The sequence below is a fragment of the Alexandromys fortis genome, unplaced genomic scaffold, assembly GCF_014885135.2.
Source record: "Alexandromys fortis isolate MF-2015 unplaced genomic scaffold, M_Fortis_MF-2015_v1.1 scaffold_15, whole genome shotgun sequence".
Taxonomy (NCBI): Eukaryota; Metazoa; Chordata; class Mammalia; order Rodentia; family Cricetidae; genus Alexandromys; species Alexandromys fortis.
This window is the reverse complement of record NW_026067911.1, coordinates 5,214,912-5,232,157: the sequence shown is the minus strand read 5'-3', so window position 1 is coordinate 5,232,157 and position 17,246 is coordinate 5,214,912. Positions and strand designations below refer to the sequence as shown.

General features: G+C 42.0%; 1 protein-coding gene across 8 annotated transcripts in view; it reads left to right on the top strand.

The window, feature by feature from the left end:
* The window catches only part of Mecom (MDS1 and EVI1 complex locus), a 556,830-nt gene that overhangs the window by 284,148 nt on the left and 255,436 nt on the right, over positions 1-17,246 (top strand). For all 8 annotated transcript variants that reach the window (XM_050138442.1, XM_050138443.1, XM_050138447.1 and 5 more), the window contains one exon: positions 507-850. In XM_050138442.1, the coding sequence (XP_049994399.1) occupies positions 507-850 (344 nt within the window). The remainder of the gene's footprint in view (positions 1-506; positions 851-17,246) is intronic.

The following is a 17,246-nucleotide window of genomic DNA, read 5'->3' as shown; positions in this document are numbered from 1 at the left end:
TTTTGAGTTTCTGCAGCGTAAGCTACTGAAGCAAAGAAATACCAAGGGCTGCACAGATTTGAGCCTTGTGACACGTGGCAGCCTTTGGAGTCCGTGAGGATCTGCTGTGTTAATTTGAAGCTTCCATGGATTTATTGATGCAGTTTTCTGATCTGGTGCATAAATAGGGTGGTGTGGGGACAGTAGTTGTCTGTATTACTTCTTATCTATACTTTATTCAGACTGATAAATAAGCTCCTGGGTGCTCTGCATGTGGGTGATGGGTGGGGCTGGCCTATCCAAGTATTAACACACTTGCTTTATTACTTTATCCCAGATAAACCAGAAGCCATAATCTATCATTCCTCCCCTGTGAATAACAGAGATTTTTTTTTTTAAACGGGACAGAACTTAGCAATGGTCTTCTATGTTCAGATTGTAACGACCAACTTTACTATGGTTCATACCCCTGTGGAATTTGTCCTGGTTTATTAGTAGAAATTCATGAAATTCTTATTTATTTGTAGGTAATGAGTGTGCTTATGGCAATTACTCTGAAATACCTTTGGAAGAAATGCCCGATGCTGATGCAGATGGGGTAGCCAACGTTCCCTCCCTCCACATCCAAGAGCCATGCTCTCCTGCCACATCCAGTGGGTCATTCACTCCCAAGGAGGGCTCTCCTTACAAAGCCCCCATCTACATCCCCGATGACATCCCCATTCCTGATGAGTTTGAACTTCGAGAGTCAAATATGCCGGGAGCAGGACTTGGAATATGGACCAAGAGGAAGATTGAAATAGGCGAAAAGTTCGGGCCATACATGGGAGAGCAGAGGTCGGACCTGAAAGATTCCAGCTATGGATGGGAGGTAAGAATGTCTCTTGAGTCAGCACACATGTGCGTTCAGGTCTATAAAGAAGAGATTAATTACACACGTGGCCACGAGGATGTCCCATTCGTGGGAGCATGCCTTCAAGGTGATTTTTAAGAATCAACTCTCTTTGGATCTCATTACTTGATAAAGCAATGTGTTACTTAAAGGAATAGCATGACAAAAGGGATACCAACTGAAGAATGACCGAGGCAGCACATCAGCTTAAAAAGATGACCGGAAGAGGTTGTGGTTTCTGAGCTATCACTCAGTACATTGGATCTGACCGTCTTAAAGAGCGTGTGGCATGAGCCCACAAGCTACTCGTGAGACGTGTACATAGTATGTGATCTTTTGTGAGTCAGGCTTGTCTGGAAGGATTGGGGTAAAGCATATGTTGTCTCCATTTTGTAGCTATAGGTCAATTTGGTTAAACTTTAGCTTCATGTTTTCATTTACCTCTATCCTCCTTTTATGTAGTTTCTCTTCTTACTCAAAGGAGACCATTTTTATTCTACATGCTTCTTGGAAGTGTGCCCAGCAGTCACCATTGAAATCTGTGATGATTCTTTAATATTTCAATTGATTTGATGAATAATTTATATATTAAAACAAGAGCACGGAGTGATTATAAAATTAGTCACTAGTTTTAGCTGTGCATTGCCTAGAACCCATCAGGCAACATCCAACACTTGAGGTCGTTAATCACAATAGCTACCTTAATTTTATTTCAATAATATTAGCTGATCTGCAGTTCTAATCAGTTCGTTTATCATTTTGCACCAGTGCACTGTATGTGTGTTGGTGTGTACAGAAATACTTTATATTTATTTGTGCTTTTATTTTCATTCTCATGGCTTGAGATAGAGTTTGTTATCGATCAGGTCAGCCTAGAACTCTGGCTCCTCCTGATTCAGCCTCCCGAGTGGATGCTGGGATTACAGACTTACGCTATCAAGTCTGGCTTATGTTTATAGCCTGAAAACTGTTGTGACTAAACCATAACATCATAATTTATGGAAAATCTGGTCTTTAGCAGAAAATCTTGTAGGTGACTTCTGCCTAGGTCACCAGCTGTGGATGTAAGGGTAATCTCCCTCTACAGTATTTCAGCTGGATGGAAATCAGATAAACAGGATTTATTTGGGTATGTTCCCTTAATATTTATGATCATTAATAGAATATCTGCTTAGCTTTTAAATAGAAATGAATATACAGTGCCTGCAGGATGTAATTTCAGCCTTTTGTCCTTTTGCCTTATATATGTCCCCTTGTAAAATTTATTCAAAATTCCATAATGAAAACTGCCCTGATTCACATTCTGAAATACCAAAAGTTTTGTTCTGGATTGAACATGATTGTAAGTGAGCATGCCTGCCATAGTTTTGTCACTGGCTATAACCTTGCGAAGTCTGTGGTTTAGTAAAATTACTTTTAGACACATGTATCAATAAGAGATTTTTAAAAGTCGCCATATCATTAATGGATATGTGAGTTTGAATACATTTTAAGGCAAATGTGTGTGAATTTTATGTAATTTTTGTTCATCTTAAAATAATGGCTATAAACTGTCTAAGAATAATTAACTCATTGACCTTTTATTACCAAATCTGTAGAGTTCAGTGAGTGTAGTCCTGGTCTAGGAATAGACAGAGTTTAGCTGTAGAATCAGCTTCCAGTTGCAGGGTTGAAAGTACCAGATGGGACCTTTTTAGATACAATGCACAAGGATTGGGCATAGACGTCTGCATTTAAGGACATTTAAAAATAATTTTATTTTTCTTTTTTTGGAGGAGCAGGTCTTCAGCACACACATGAGCAGATATTTACCTTAAACAATATAAAATTATTTCCTTCATTATGTTAAAACTGCCTAGAATTCAAGATGCATACATAGCCCATGACTTTCTGGCTGAAGATCAGGCACTCAGTTTCTGTCCTTTTTAGAATCCAGCTGATGGCCAGGTATATAGTTCTTTGCCATTTTAATATTTACCCTCTTCAAATTTTTTTTTACATTTATTTATTTGTGTGCGTGTGTGTGTGAGCACGCATGTGTGTGTATGCACACACGCACACATATACTCCTGAGTGTCACCGTACACACATGGAAGTCAGACTCTAACGTGTCGTTTATGGGAACCAAACACAGGTTGGCAAGCTTAACAGCAAGCTCCTTTGCCCATTGAGTCCTCTCGCTTGCCTTCCCCACAGTTTAAAGAGTGGGAATTGTGTGCTCTAGAGATATAATGAACAAGGCCGTTGAGAAGGCTTCTCACTGTTTTGTCAAACTTTATCTTTGGTGGTGTAGCTGAGTCCTTGACTCTGTCTGGTTAATACACAATCCATTTGCCATCAACTCAGGCACTTTCACACAGAGTTCTGTCCACTCCGGTGTGCCTGTTTTGAATTGTCCTTATGTCATATGCGTCTTTAATTGTAGCTCATTCTCCTCTTATCTGATTAGACCTGTAATTGGGTTCTAACTACAGTGACCCCTCTGAGACTGCTTCATGTTTCTTAAAAACGATGAACTGAGGGAAGAGGTGGAAAAGAGAGCAAGTCTCGTAGATTTCCTTAAAGCAAATCTGAGTGGGGCAATTCTGATTTGGCAAGCAGTTATTGAGTGCCTACTGTATGTCAGATCCTGCATGAAGGGCTTCCTTTCAGCCACTTGCCTTGCTCTAATGCAGCAGCCCAGAGATGTCTCTGATGCTCCGTTCTCTCCTCTTGGCTCCCCTCCCTACATTTCTTGTTCCAATAAACTCTGAGCAGGAAAGAGTGTGTTGCTCTTTCCACACCACTTCCACACCAGCATGGTTTGTAGCGCCCACCGTCTCTCAGCACGCTGTTCTTACAGACGCTGTTCTTTGTACTTGGGTATATCCTTTCTCATCCTTCGGGATTTTTATATTTTTTCTCTGAGTGTTCTTCTTGCATGACATCATCTCCAGCCTTCAAATCACAACTCAGTGTTGCTTAAATTTTGTTTCACTGGCAACAGTGAAGCCATTTACGGAGGAGCTTGAGAAATTATGTGGCATACAGGCTTCCGTAGATTACCCAAGAGGGCAGGCTTGTGTAGAGTTTTCAAAGTTATGCTCGCCTAATGCAGTCTTGATAGTGTTTCATGAAGTTGTGTGGTATTGCCAATGCTGAGCATATTTTTTACTTCTGTTTAATAAGCAGATTGTATTATCTCAAGCTGCCTCGACTCAGGGGCAGAAGCAACAGAAATTTGTTTTATCACAGCTCTAGAAACTAAAAGTCAAAGACTAAAATTCTGGCTGGTTTTTGTTTTGGTGAAAACTATCTCTTATTCGAGAGTGTGCACATACTAAGATGAGCACTTGGAAGGTGAGCTGTATCTCTAGCTTTTAAGTCATTTATTACACATTGCCTGACTTTTTCCAAATATAGTATTTTGGAAAATTTTTATAAGTTTGTATTTCAGGGAAAAGGATATTTTTAAGACATACTTATAAGCTAAATATACATATACATATATATAAATATACACACATATATATGTAAAATAACCCAAAGATATTGTAATAGACCTATTTTTTCCCAAAAAGAGTATTGATCTAATAAAGAGAAGCTTGCAAAACATTTTGGTTTGACTGTGACCGCCGTGTCCTGAGGTATGTCACCCACTGCATTCGATTAAATCCTCTAGTGTGCATTAGGGCTTAGCACTTGGGTGTGGAGGAACACAAGGCAAACAACAGAAATGCCATTGGCTAGGACACAGACTAGCCCTGGGCCATTACTGGGCAGAGGCCAGTACTATCTCTCAGATAGACTTTTCAAAATCTTCTCGTTTTCTAGAAACTCAAGTATCTCTAGGACGTTCAGTATTGTGTAGCTGAGGCCTCATTTGAAAAGGAAGCACTGACTGTTTCCTAACTAACAATGAAAACAAGGACTTAGGATAGGTTTCTAAACTTACTTTTAAGTCCAAGACCAATTTGAGTGGTATAGTTGTGGTCTGAAAGCAAATGACCCTCAAAGGGAATGACACTACTAAGAGTTGTGGCCTTGTTGAAGTAGGTGTGGCCTTGTTGGAGGAAATGTGTCACTGTGGGGGTGGGTTTTGTGATCTCATATGTGCTAAAGCCATGTCCAGTGAGTCAGTTCACTTCCTGTTGCCAAATGATAAAGACGTAGCCAGTTCCATGTCTGCCTACATGCCACCGTGCTCCCTGCTGCCCTGCTCCCCACCATGATGATAATGGACTGGACCTCTGAACAGTAAGCTGCCATTTCAGTGAAATGATTTCCTTTAAAAGCATTGCCATGGTCATGGTCAGGTCATAGCAAGAGAAGCCCTAACTAAGACAGTAGTTTATTATTTTCTCCTAAACAGTCTGAAGCAGTTTATTAGAACTATATAAAGGTTAGCCTTTTTGAAATATGGTCAGTTAGCATATTTTCTAAACCTTTACTCTCACTGGATACTCTAAAACTCTACACGTATATGTGCACTCATTAGTGAGGTGCCTACTGTGTGCCAAATCCCTATCATGTTCATCTTGTCAAACTGCTCCAAATTTGTGTGATCCGTTAAAACTTCAGGTATGTGCTTCGTTTTTATTTTTTCCCACTCAGACATACATAAAATTGTACACAGAAAAATAATGATGTGCGTAGATAGTAAATTTCTCCTTTGTCCTGTTAAACAGATGAGATGGGATAGTGGAAAGAGATTATGTTGGAGTGGGAAATTCATCACCCAGCTTTGATTCAGTGCTTTGAAAATGCATTCAGTTCCAGACTGTAATCTAGATATGCAATAGTTCAATGAGGTGTAAAACAGGCAGTTCTCATGGGTCTAGGGTTACACAATGGTATCATCTCAGATACTCCAACATAAAATCTGTATGTTTACTGAAATATTAATATCCATTAACACCAACAATACTGAATTTTTAAGATGCGTGACTCATATATCAGGATTATAAGAACAAGTTGTGTATCCAGTGAACCAGATTTCCAAGGTTTATTTGTCTTAATACTTTTGATGTTGCTTCTAATTAGTGAGGAAGACAACTCATCATATACATATATATATAATATGTGTGCAATATATACAATATATATATATATATTTATATATAAAATCTTTAACAGATGTCATTACTTACTAATGGAAAGAGTAATGCATTCTAAGCACAAATAATAGCCTGAGTTACAAAGTACCTATTAATTGATGATCACTATAGTGACTTCTTACTTCATGAGGAATTAATGTCTCTCAGGAATATGCTCATTCATTCCTAGGATTAATGTAAACTGGCCCATAAAACAAATGAATGTTCCTTCTAGTATTGTGGGTCAGAACTCACTCCCAAGATCTTCCCCTCTCTCAGAGATGTTATGCCATTGCTCAATATGCATCTTAAGAGATTTCAGATCAGATCTGTTGCATCCTTCAAATGCTACTGGCAATACAGATAATAATTTGGCTGAGTCTGCTAATTTGAATTCTGGGGAGTCATCTTTATTGATACAGGATCAAGTATTCTGAATACACACTGAACAGCCTAGGGAACCCCCCCCCAGACAAGTGTGCATACCTTGTTTCTTTTGAGAGTTTACCTGAGGTTGGCCATGCACTTGGGAGGCAAGGGCAGGTGGCATCTCTATGCATTTGAGCTCAGTCTGGTCTACATCCAGGGTGACATAATAAAAACATGTGCCAGTAAACAGACAAACAAGCAACCAACCACAGAAATGGTCATCCAGGGGTTTATTAGTATTGTATGTTACATCTGATGTCCCCTCTGTGTAGCCTACCTACATCTATTGGCTTGATAATAACTATAAAAATTAGCATGTCCAATAACTTTTACATTCTCTCCCCAAATAAATATTTCCCATTAAGATTTTTTTTTAAGATTTACTAATTTTATGTGTGTGAGTATTATATCTGTGGTGCAAGAGAATTGTCTGTATTCTGTCAATCATATTTTAAATAAATGCTGATTGGCCAGGCAGGAAGTATAGGTGGGTCAACCAGACAGGAAGTAGAGGTGGGATGATGAGAACAGGAGAATGCTGGAAAGGAGGAAGCCCCTTCCTCTCACTCCTGCACAGACCACCGAAGGAACAGGATGTAATCTACCCAGCTGAGAAAGGAACTGAGCCATGTGGCTAACATAGTTAAGAACAATGGGTTAATATAAGCTACAAGAGCTAATAGGAAGACTGAACGAATGGGCCAATCAGTTTTATAACTTATGGAGATCTCTGTGATTTTCCTTGGGACTTGCTGGCTGTGGGGTACCGGGCGGGACAGATACCCCAACGAGCCCGACCTTCATGTTACATGTCTCTATGTATGCCAGTGGGCCGTGTATGTGCCTGGTACCCAAGGAGGTCAAAGAGGTCATCAGATCCCCTAGAGCTAGAATTAAGGATGGTGTGGACCACTGTGTGGGTGGTGGGAACCAAGCTTGAGTCCTCTGCAGGAGCAAGTGTTCTTCGCCCCCCCCTGGCATCTCCCCAGTTCCAAGTACTTTTCCAAACCATCTAAAGAGGATTCCCTTTATAATCCTCGGCATTATATTGAAATGTTCTGCTTGTGTGTTTCATTCATTCACTCATTCTCTGACTCTCTCAAGGTCTAAAATCAGCAGGAATGGCTTTCAAATGTCTCCCTCTCAGAACTCTTTCAGTCTCTTTCCTTATGATCTGGGAATCTACCGTGTTCCCTTGGCCTTTTGAAAATGATGTACATGGAGGATGGAAAGAGGCTCAGCAGTTAAGAGGACCCAAGTTTAGTTCCCAGCATCCACCATGAGTAGCTCACAGATGACTTTAACTCTATCTAGCAATAGGGGATCCAATCTCTTTGTACACTGAAGACACCTGCATATAATCATACACAAATAACTTAGTCATGTAGGTGAGTTGGCTCAGCATGGTCCTCTGCATTCTCTGGTCACCCAGTGTCTGGAACTGGCTGGCCAATGATAAGCCAAACTGCAAAGAACACTCTTCTTCCTTGGGGCTCTGGAGGATGACTGGGTTATGTCGCTGGATGGCACCTCTGTTCCTGTAACACAGAGAGTTCTGCTTGTATGGACATGAAGTGTGTGCATACATAATGCTTTTGCTAGTAGCTCATGTTGCTGACCCAGGGGTGGTAGGCACCATTGGCAGAGAAGTGTTACCATTGATGTCTCCCTTCCTAGGTTGCTTGGCATGGAAACCTCCTAGTCAGCAGTCCCAGGTGTGCATTGCACTCTTTGTTGTTGTCGTTATTGTTGTTTAAATTGTTGTGTTGGTAGAATGATTGCATGCAATGCTAGCATTAGAAAGTCCACTCTGACACAGACACCAGCTGCCCCAAGGAAAGAGCAATCTCTGTTGGTCTTGCATTTCCTACCTGAGTCCCTATTTTCCTGAAAATCTCACCCAAGACACTGTCTCACCGTGGAGCTAAGACAGTCATCTCACATGGCCATGAAGCATCTTCGTGGAGAAGGAAGAGTTGGTGTAAATCTAGTGTACGGGTAGGAGCAGATCACCTGCCCCTTCCCTTTGCGGGGTTGTTTTCTTTAAACTAGACCCATAACTTTACACTTATACAGGAATCTCTCAACTGGCTTCTGAAAGGCTCTAAATCATCCCGGAGTCCTGTCTTTGGCACATAACAGTTCTGCCCACTTGTAGGATCACAGATGGATGGTTAGTTCTGGGTGGAGCTCTCCATCTTTCTGGGCTTCCCCAGGAAGTCATTAATCCTTCCACCCATCTTGTTTAGTAGAGGATGAGGTGAAGCTGGAGCTCCTTCTAGGTCCCCTCTAGCCTTCATATCGGGGTAGAGGAGATTAAATCACAGTGCTTGATAGACAAGATAGCTTTCTGCTAAATCTAACGAGTGTTTTCCTGCCCCCACTTTCATGATTTCTGTTTCCTGTCTTATAGACTCTCCCTTAATTTTCTCTTTAGAGAAATACTTAGAGATTGTTTCGAGTTGTTTTCTCACCCAAGTACACCTTTACTAGCTAGGGTTTAGAGGCCAGGAAGATCCCAACTGTGGTCTTCTAGCCCCAGCCCCTCTATGAGTATGCTCAGACTCTAATGAAAGCCTAGTCCAGGATTGCCCAAGGACACAGCCACATAGATGAATGCCAAATAGCAAAACCCAAAGTTGGTGCTACTGGGCTTTCCCAGTCCAGGGTAAATCTACACTGTGCTTTGGTGGTGCAGAGTTACACAATGCCACCATGCTGTGTGTTAGAGAAATCTTTGTTTGAAAGGACAGCGCATGGGACTTTTACTTGTGGTAAAAAAGGGTATCACGCTTGTAAATCTGAGATTCACTAGGCTGCCTTTAGATCTGTATTCACCTTGATGAGCCCGTGTTAATTTTTAAGTGTGTTAGGTCTCCTGGCGTGGTCTTACAGTCAGAGAACTGCCCACAATAATGCACAGGCACAAAGAGCAAATATAAAGGAAATTAAAGTTAGCTTTGTAGCTGTTGCCATCCACTGTGCCACTTTGCCTCTCCAGCTTTGGCTGCCACTGACAACGTTGTTGTAATTATTAGCTCTTGGAGACCTGGTTCTCCTGTGGTTGTTGTTACAAATACACGAAGCAAAGTTCTCATGAGTTCCCGGGTTGCCAGCGGCTGCGCCTATGTTCAGCATTTGCTCACTATCTGTTACACATCTAAGCCCTTGCCACTTTCAAGCATCAAGAGAGGGATAAAAATAGCTCCGAAAGAGATACTCAAAAGGAAGAAGAATTATCATTGTGTTTAATAAGAGAAATGACAAGCAATCATAATTCTTTCCATTAAGTAAATATGTTAGAAAAAATTTATTATGAAATGACACATTATGCGAGCCAGGAATCAAAGATGACATCCTTGCATTAAATACGGTAGGTGCCATTAAGGAAAACAGTCAATATGTCACCAAGCCACGGCCTGTAAAAATTAAATTGATTTGGTAAATGTAAGTAAGATAGATCTGTTTGCTTTCATCATCAATTTTGAGTGGGTGAACAGGTGATGTCACCAACCTGGGAGCGATAAAGATGCAGGGCCATCTGGAAAGGCGGGTGATGGATGGGCAGCTGCTTTTGGGGAGTGACAGTGCTGTGGTACTTTGTCACTTGGGATGCAGTACTTAATAACTTTTCAATACCATCATAATAAATTTCGCTGCCTTATTAATATAGAAATGGTGAGTTATTACCGTGACGGTGAGTGTAAATACTGAGATGCAGCCGTCAAAGGCTGATTGTTCCAGCATGTATCTTTAAGCAACACAGTTCAGTCGTGATAATCAACCCATGTCTATACCGGTACAGTTTATTGCACTTGTCAAAGGAAAAAGTAGTATTATTCAAAATCATATGAAGTCGTAATAAACAAGTTGAATATATTATCAGACTTTTCCTGTAAGTTTCCAAACGTGAGGCAGTAAATAATTTTTAATAATGTCTTTTCATGTAAAATAACGTCCATATGCGGTAGTAACACCCTCGCTTAACTATTAACAAAACAGTCAACTTCTTTGTGTGATTTCAAGGATATTTTTATTTGTAGTTTTCAGTCAGCAGAGCTCCAAGGCACAAAATCCTTCTGCGTTAAGAGCGGAGACGGGAGCCTTAGAACATTTCATTACCGTGCTCCCACGTTGCTGCGTGCACACCATGTCACACGTTCCCATTTTAATTGAACAGATGTCCCGAAGAGCCAACGACAGCACACAAAATCAAGACAAAATTATAAACACGTGTCACGAAGGCAGCGGCCAGGCCAGAGCCCCTGATGGGCATCTGTGTGTATTTTATGGAGAGCCAAGGACTGCACTTTATAAGTTTGCCACTGATGTTCCCAGTTTAATGAGGAGAAACCAAATATGTAGATAGGTGTAAGCTGAAGATGAATTATTGGATCAGTCACTTAGCACCACCGAGGGTGTCTGCCATTGTTCAGTGGGGAAGTGTCTAGAGCCGGCCAGCCACTCTTTCACAGCAGGGCGCCTCGTGTGCGAGGGAATATGGAAAACTTCCTCCTTCATGTCGCCGGGATCTTTCTATTATTTCTAGGCCGGGCTGACTTTGAATCCTGACGTTGTCTTTCAGGCTGCAGCCTGCCAGCCTCTTAAACGACATGCCCGTCCGCCATTTCTATTACTGCTGAAAACACAGCCCGCAGTCTATTAACAGGCAATAAAGCTCAGGAAACCCAGGCCTCATTTCTTGGGTCAGAGGTGAAAACTGCATACTAAATGAAACAAAGGTGTGCCTTGAGCCCTCTGGAAGCTGCCCGAGAGTGAGCACACGTGCTTTTAGCCAGAGTCTCCCACTTAAAGGGGAAGGAGTAATCATAATAACGGTGGCCCGTGGAGTTAAGTACTCAGTTGAGAGAAATTATATCAATCTGACAAATACAGCCTTCACAGGAGATAAAGTCTCTAATGACCTTAAATGCATATATTTATCATTTAATTCAACGACCCCATTCCCCCGGGCTTAGACCAACTACGTTTCCCCAAAGCTTGGGATTTTTTCTTTTTTTTTTACTAGTCCAGAGAATAATGACCATTTGTCAGAAGTTCCATAGTTGAACACAGTTGGAAGCAGAGGACAGGAGAGGGGGAAAATGGTTAATGAAGTCATTCTACCTCAGAGAATATTAATATGACGTTTTATTGATGTGCGAACTGCAGTATTTCATGGGTGAACAGTAGGTGGCACACGGGGTAGTGAAGGAATGGGTGAATTTAATCAAAGTTATTTTCATCGTATTGTATTAACTTCTGTATGTCACCAATGTACACAGCATATGAATATGCAAAAGGGGGCTCCGAGATAGTTACGAAACATGCAAGTTGGATGTGGAAAGGTCCAAAGGAGCCCCACAAATAGAAGCAGAAGTTCTACTATTTTATCATGTAAAGTGGGGAAGCAGGAGAGTCCCAAGAATAAGGAGTCCTTGTGGATGGTGGCTTTCCTGACTGTGTTTCAGGTTTCATGTGATGAAGGCTCTGAACGATGCCCAGGAAGCACCGTGACTCCTGTGTCCCTCTTCCTGAGACTGTCAAGGCCTGTGTTCATGCCGTCCATCATCTGCCCTCCACTCCCAGTCCCCCTCAGGCGGCCACATGGGTGACCGCAGTAGCTACTTGCAAATAGATTCTGTAACATGTATTATCCTTCAGGGCTCTCCTCCGGAGCCCCCAGCCCCCACCTCCAACAATCTAGCCATTCATGTGGCTTAGCCCCTTGCTCACTTCTTCACCATGTGTTTAGTGGTTTGTGTTTCAGGGCCGTGTGTGACACGGTGGAACGGACGCTGGGACAGATGCCAGGAACCTGGAGTGTTTGCCCTGAGTCAGACTCGGGACCTTGGAAAAGTCATTTGACTTTCTTCTGTCTCCCCGCCTCCCCTTTCATTCATGTGGAATACTCCCTAGGGTAATGGGTTGGAGGTTTTATTTATAGTGAGGCCAGGCTTGGGTCTTTGTGTTCTGGGAAGAATACAGATTCACGTCAAATTAAGTAAAAAATATGTGCTTGTTTTACAGTTTCTGTTGGTAAAATGACTGTAAACTTGTGGTTTGTAGACTTGAAGTGAAAGCAACTTTGGTATGTGCATCCCTCTGTGGAACTTGATGTTTTAGTAGAACGGTCATCAGAAGACCAAACCTCCCTTTTGAGTAGAAAGTCTGTGGGCTAGAGGTGAGAAGCTATTCCTAGCTCTGCTTTGAAAGGTAGGGGTATGGATTTCTTTGTTTCCGTAGTAGGCCAAGTTCAAGCCAACAGTGCACCATTCTCAAAGCAGTATTCAAAGTTATTGTTGTGCCCCTTCAAATAGAACGTAGATACAATAGGATTTTTGAAAACAGCACGAAACGGTAAGAAAGGAGACAATGTAAGGTAGAAAGGAAGGGTTCTTTTGTTTGAATTCCATTAACTGGCTTCTTGACGGGACCTAAGTGTTCAACCACTTTCCTCCAGTTTACCTGCAGCAGTGGGATGGAGTGACTGCGGCAGTGACCTCAGGGGTCCTGCAAAGGTGATGTTGAGAAGGTGCACACAGGTGCAAGCATGGTGTGGGACTGTAGAGCGCACGCCATAGCACATTGCTTGGTGCCTCCATGATCCCCTTCCCACCAGCCTTCTGTTCTGGAGGAGCCTCACCATCTAGATGAAAAAACTAGAAAATAAATGTTCTGGGTTTGCAAAACCACAACCTACAAGAGTTAAATAGCACCCCTGCTCTGAATCTCTTTAGAATGCTTTCCTGGAGACCCAACTCCCATCAGTAGACACCGAGGAAGTTTAAACAGATCTTAAGTGAAGACTTTAGTAAGTGTCCCTTATCCATGACAAGACAGAAGAGGAGGAGGAAGAGGGGTTTTACCTTTGTGTCTAATGATTCTGGGTTTCAACAAGGCAGGGTGGGTGAGGAAGGTTCAGCATTTAAGCATCTGCAGAGCATGCTCCGGAGATGGCTCGGAATGTGAAGTCAGCCTCCAGAACCCACGTTAAAAACTTACAGCAGAGCACACTGGCTTACACGTGTGATTCCTCCTCTGGGAAGGCAAAGATTCGCTGGCTAGTCAACCTAGCCTACATAGGAAGTTCTAAACCAGTGAGCTACTCTGTAACAAACAAAACAGAAACAAAGGGCGACCGTGGTATCTGACTACAGTCCTTGGGTTATCTTATAGCTTGTGCACACACGTGTACACACACAGCTTCCAAGATTCACCCAGCCCTGAGTCTGTTGATGTCCACCTGCGGTGACTTTGTGTGCAGGCTTTGCTTCTTCACGCTCATCTTGACACTCAGTACTCTCCTGTCCTGCCAGTTCTACTGTCTTAGGCTTTGGTAAGAGAGATGGGTGGGGCTGGTTTGTTCTGCAAGGAGGGAGGGAGGTGTGTGGTCTGGTCAGGAAGTTGGGGAAGGTCTGAATGCTTTGGTTCCTGTGTGTGGTCTTCAAGAACTGCTGCTGCGGACCCTTCCTGACTAACTTAGAGAGCACATACACCTCGTGTCAGCTAGTATCTTAATGGATTATGAATATCTAATCTTAAATGAAGGCAGTATACTTTATCCCTCCACGGGATTCCTTTGCTTGTTAAATGACATGGCCATCTTGTGAACTGGCTTTCCTTCTGGGCTCTGCTCGGTGGTTTATGATATGACAGTGATGCTTTATCACCGTATCATAACTCACTAGGTTATATAGACATCATATATCATGAGTGCTCACACATCTCCTGATCTTATCATACACTGTCATCTGTTCACACGTAGCATTTTATATATAGTGTTAGCACGATGGAAATTTGGGGAATCAAATTGAATAGAAGATTCTCAGTGACTTCTAACATGCTAAACTCCGCTATTTGTTATAAACTCTGAATTTTTTTTTTTTTGTGTCTAAGAAGCATCAACAGTTGTGTGGTTCTCTCAGGGAGAACTATCATCTGTAGTTTTTGAAATGGAGGGCAACAAGCTCTTAAGCTCACAGGATGTTGCAGTGGCAGACTAGATAATACAGTTGAGGGTTTTTAGATGAATGGACCAGTAGCCCAAAGCCCAAAGTTGAGTTTGCCTGGGTATGAATAGAAACTTCTCAAAGGAAAAGTGAGAAGAGCCAGGACCTTGTACAGAAAACCCCTACTCCCTAGCAATGCAATTAGTCCCATCATTCAGTTCCCCTAGCTATAAAAGCTCTGGGTTAATATCTGCCAACATCTACAGGACTAGTTTGTTGCAAAAATCCTTGCTATATTTTATAATTCTTCATCCAAATTGTGCTATCCTAAGATTTCTTGTGTGTAGGGGTGGGGTAGGGCTTCCGTTCAGAATATTGTGGATTTTGTAATATTTAATAGAAATTTGAGGTGTTAGGAAAGGCATCGATATTGGAAAATCCAGGAAAGAATTCATTTTCAAGAGAATCTCTCTGTGTGCCCTCCAAAGCCTGAAACTTCTTATTTGAAGACATTAAGAATATTGAGGAATAGTTGAATTTGCCTCTAGACGCTTCAGTTTAAAAAATAACAAAAATATATTATGGAACAATGAAGTATTGCAATACTAGTTACATGGGTCCCTGACACTGCTCTGTTAGGGACACTGTCAAGGGACACACAGCCACATGGTGAATTTATCTCACTGATGTTCATTCCTCTCTCGTGGACCTAAGCTGAGTGTCGGTGACATGACTCTGCAGTTGGCTTAACTTTGGGCACCTTCAGGGTTCCTTGAATCAGATTTAGAGGTGAGTTGCCATTGGCTAACCCAGCTGGGGAGCTGATGTCTATGATTTGTCCAGCTATGGACCCTAGAGCAGTTGTAGTGCTTCTAGTACGAATACAGGCAAATAGGATTTCTACTTCAGTTTCTGTGGACTTAGGTGTAAGGTCCTTCAGTCAGGCATGGTGGTTCTTGAAATATTTGAACTCTGAACTCAAGAAGGGTCAAAGGCAACACTGTGATGTGCTCTCTATGTTGGCGAGCATGACTATATGGGTTAGCTAGTTTGATTTGGGGAAAAAACTACCTTTGTAGGGTGTTAAATATTCATCAGAAAACTGGTAGATTCTAAAAACAAGCAGGAAGCTGCCCACCTCAAGCAGTCCGTCCAAGCGGATTTGTCTGTGATCTTTTTGAAAGTCACTTGCATTTTTACATATTCCTTTTTTCACTAATCAGTACAACGTTCACCACAAATCTTCTATATATTGTCCCTGACGTGTTGGAATATGGTCCTATGTATTCTTGTGGAATAATATATCTGTTTTTACTCATTCATGAATGAAACGACACTTCTCTTTAGTCTGGATACTAAATTCATCCTTCCTGCGAGGTCTCTGGTTTTGAACAGTTGTCTTGTTTTCCTGGTCCTGTTGCTCAATGCCTATAAGCTTGGTTTTCTGCTCTGTGGAAGAAGCCGGTTTCCTGTAGCTCTAGACAGGGCACACACTCCTGGAAGTGATGTGTTGGTCCTTCCTACAGGGCCACTCAGGAATATTACACAAATGTCAGAAGAAAATTATGTGGTAATGAAAACTGGTCTATCTACGTTTTTAAAAAACGAGGGGCTGTATTTTCAGAGAGATTGGAAACCTCTATTTAATGTAAGTCCTTTGGTCACTGAGATGTGTCAGAAACCCTGCCCTTTATTCTGGAGGTGCCATTGTGTTAGTGCTGGAATGTAAAAATAATAAACAGCTGACATTTTAGGCACAGACTAAACACCAAACAAATGACATTACATCAAAGCCCTTGAGAAAGTTACAAGATGGGGGGATGCCAACGGAAGGAGAGCGCGAGGCAGCTACAAGTTCCTCTGCGGTACTGTGGATGCCTCTGCCTCGTTCTTGCCTTGAGAAGGCTTTGTTTGTGTGGACAGTTATTTAAGTTTGGATTCATATGAAACATTGGTGAAGTTCAGAAGTGAGCATGTGGTTCCGAAAATCCCTCTTGCTTTTGCATCTTCTTAGTTAATATGTGAACTCCACAAATGTGTCACCTGAACACCATGTGTTCTTAGGACCTGGGGACTATGCAGGGGCATCTGTAGCCCCCCCCTTCCCGCCTTCCTTCCCCTTTCCTTCTCCTCCCCTCTCTTCTCCCAGTTTTCTTTTTAATCTCTACTTTTCTTTAGTTGTGTCCCAACCTAACTCTCCTTACCTAATAGTTTTGGTTAAACTAATTGCATGTCCACCTAATGTGTTTCTAGCCTTCCTCTGGAATAATTATTCCCAGGGTTTGACCATCTGAGGGACAGTTAGTCATTCTGAGGACACAGGTGGGGGCACACCTGCGGTGAGTCACTTGTGGCGTGATCATCTCTCTGAAGTGACTCACAGCTGTTCCGCATGTGCTGATAAAGAAGGAGGAGGCTTGTTGGGTCCGGAACGTTGCCTCTTAAATTAAGGTCATTTTCACTCTCCCCCATGTCTTGGTTACTTGGAGAAAAACACTTAATGCCCGGAATGGCAGTGACGGGGGCTAAACAGGCAGTGTTGGCTTTTTGGCTGCTTCCTGTAACTGTTCTTTCTCCTCAGCTCCAAAAATTCACTTATGTCTGAGCTTTAGAGAGAAACAAAAAAAGTCGTCAAGTTTTCTAGTTTTGAAGACCAAATTTCTCATTAAATCTTGGGATCTGTGGTTTTCCTGGAGACCAGGCACATTTTAAGGCTTTTGCTGTGTTCCTGCCAGCGTTCCAGCACTCCTAACAGAGAGGGAAAACTCAGCTATTTACTGAGTACAAGTGGGTATCAGCAAAGAGTTTTATGAGAGTTTTACAAAAACGTATTAACCTTGTACCTTGCTTCATGGCATAAAGGATGGATAGAAATAGTGAGAAATTTAGCAACTAGGGTCTCAGCGCTTACTTGACGTT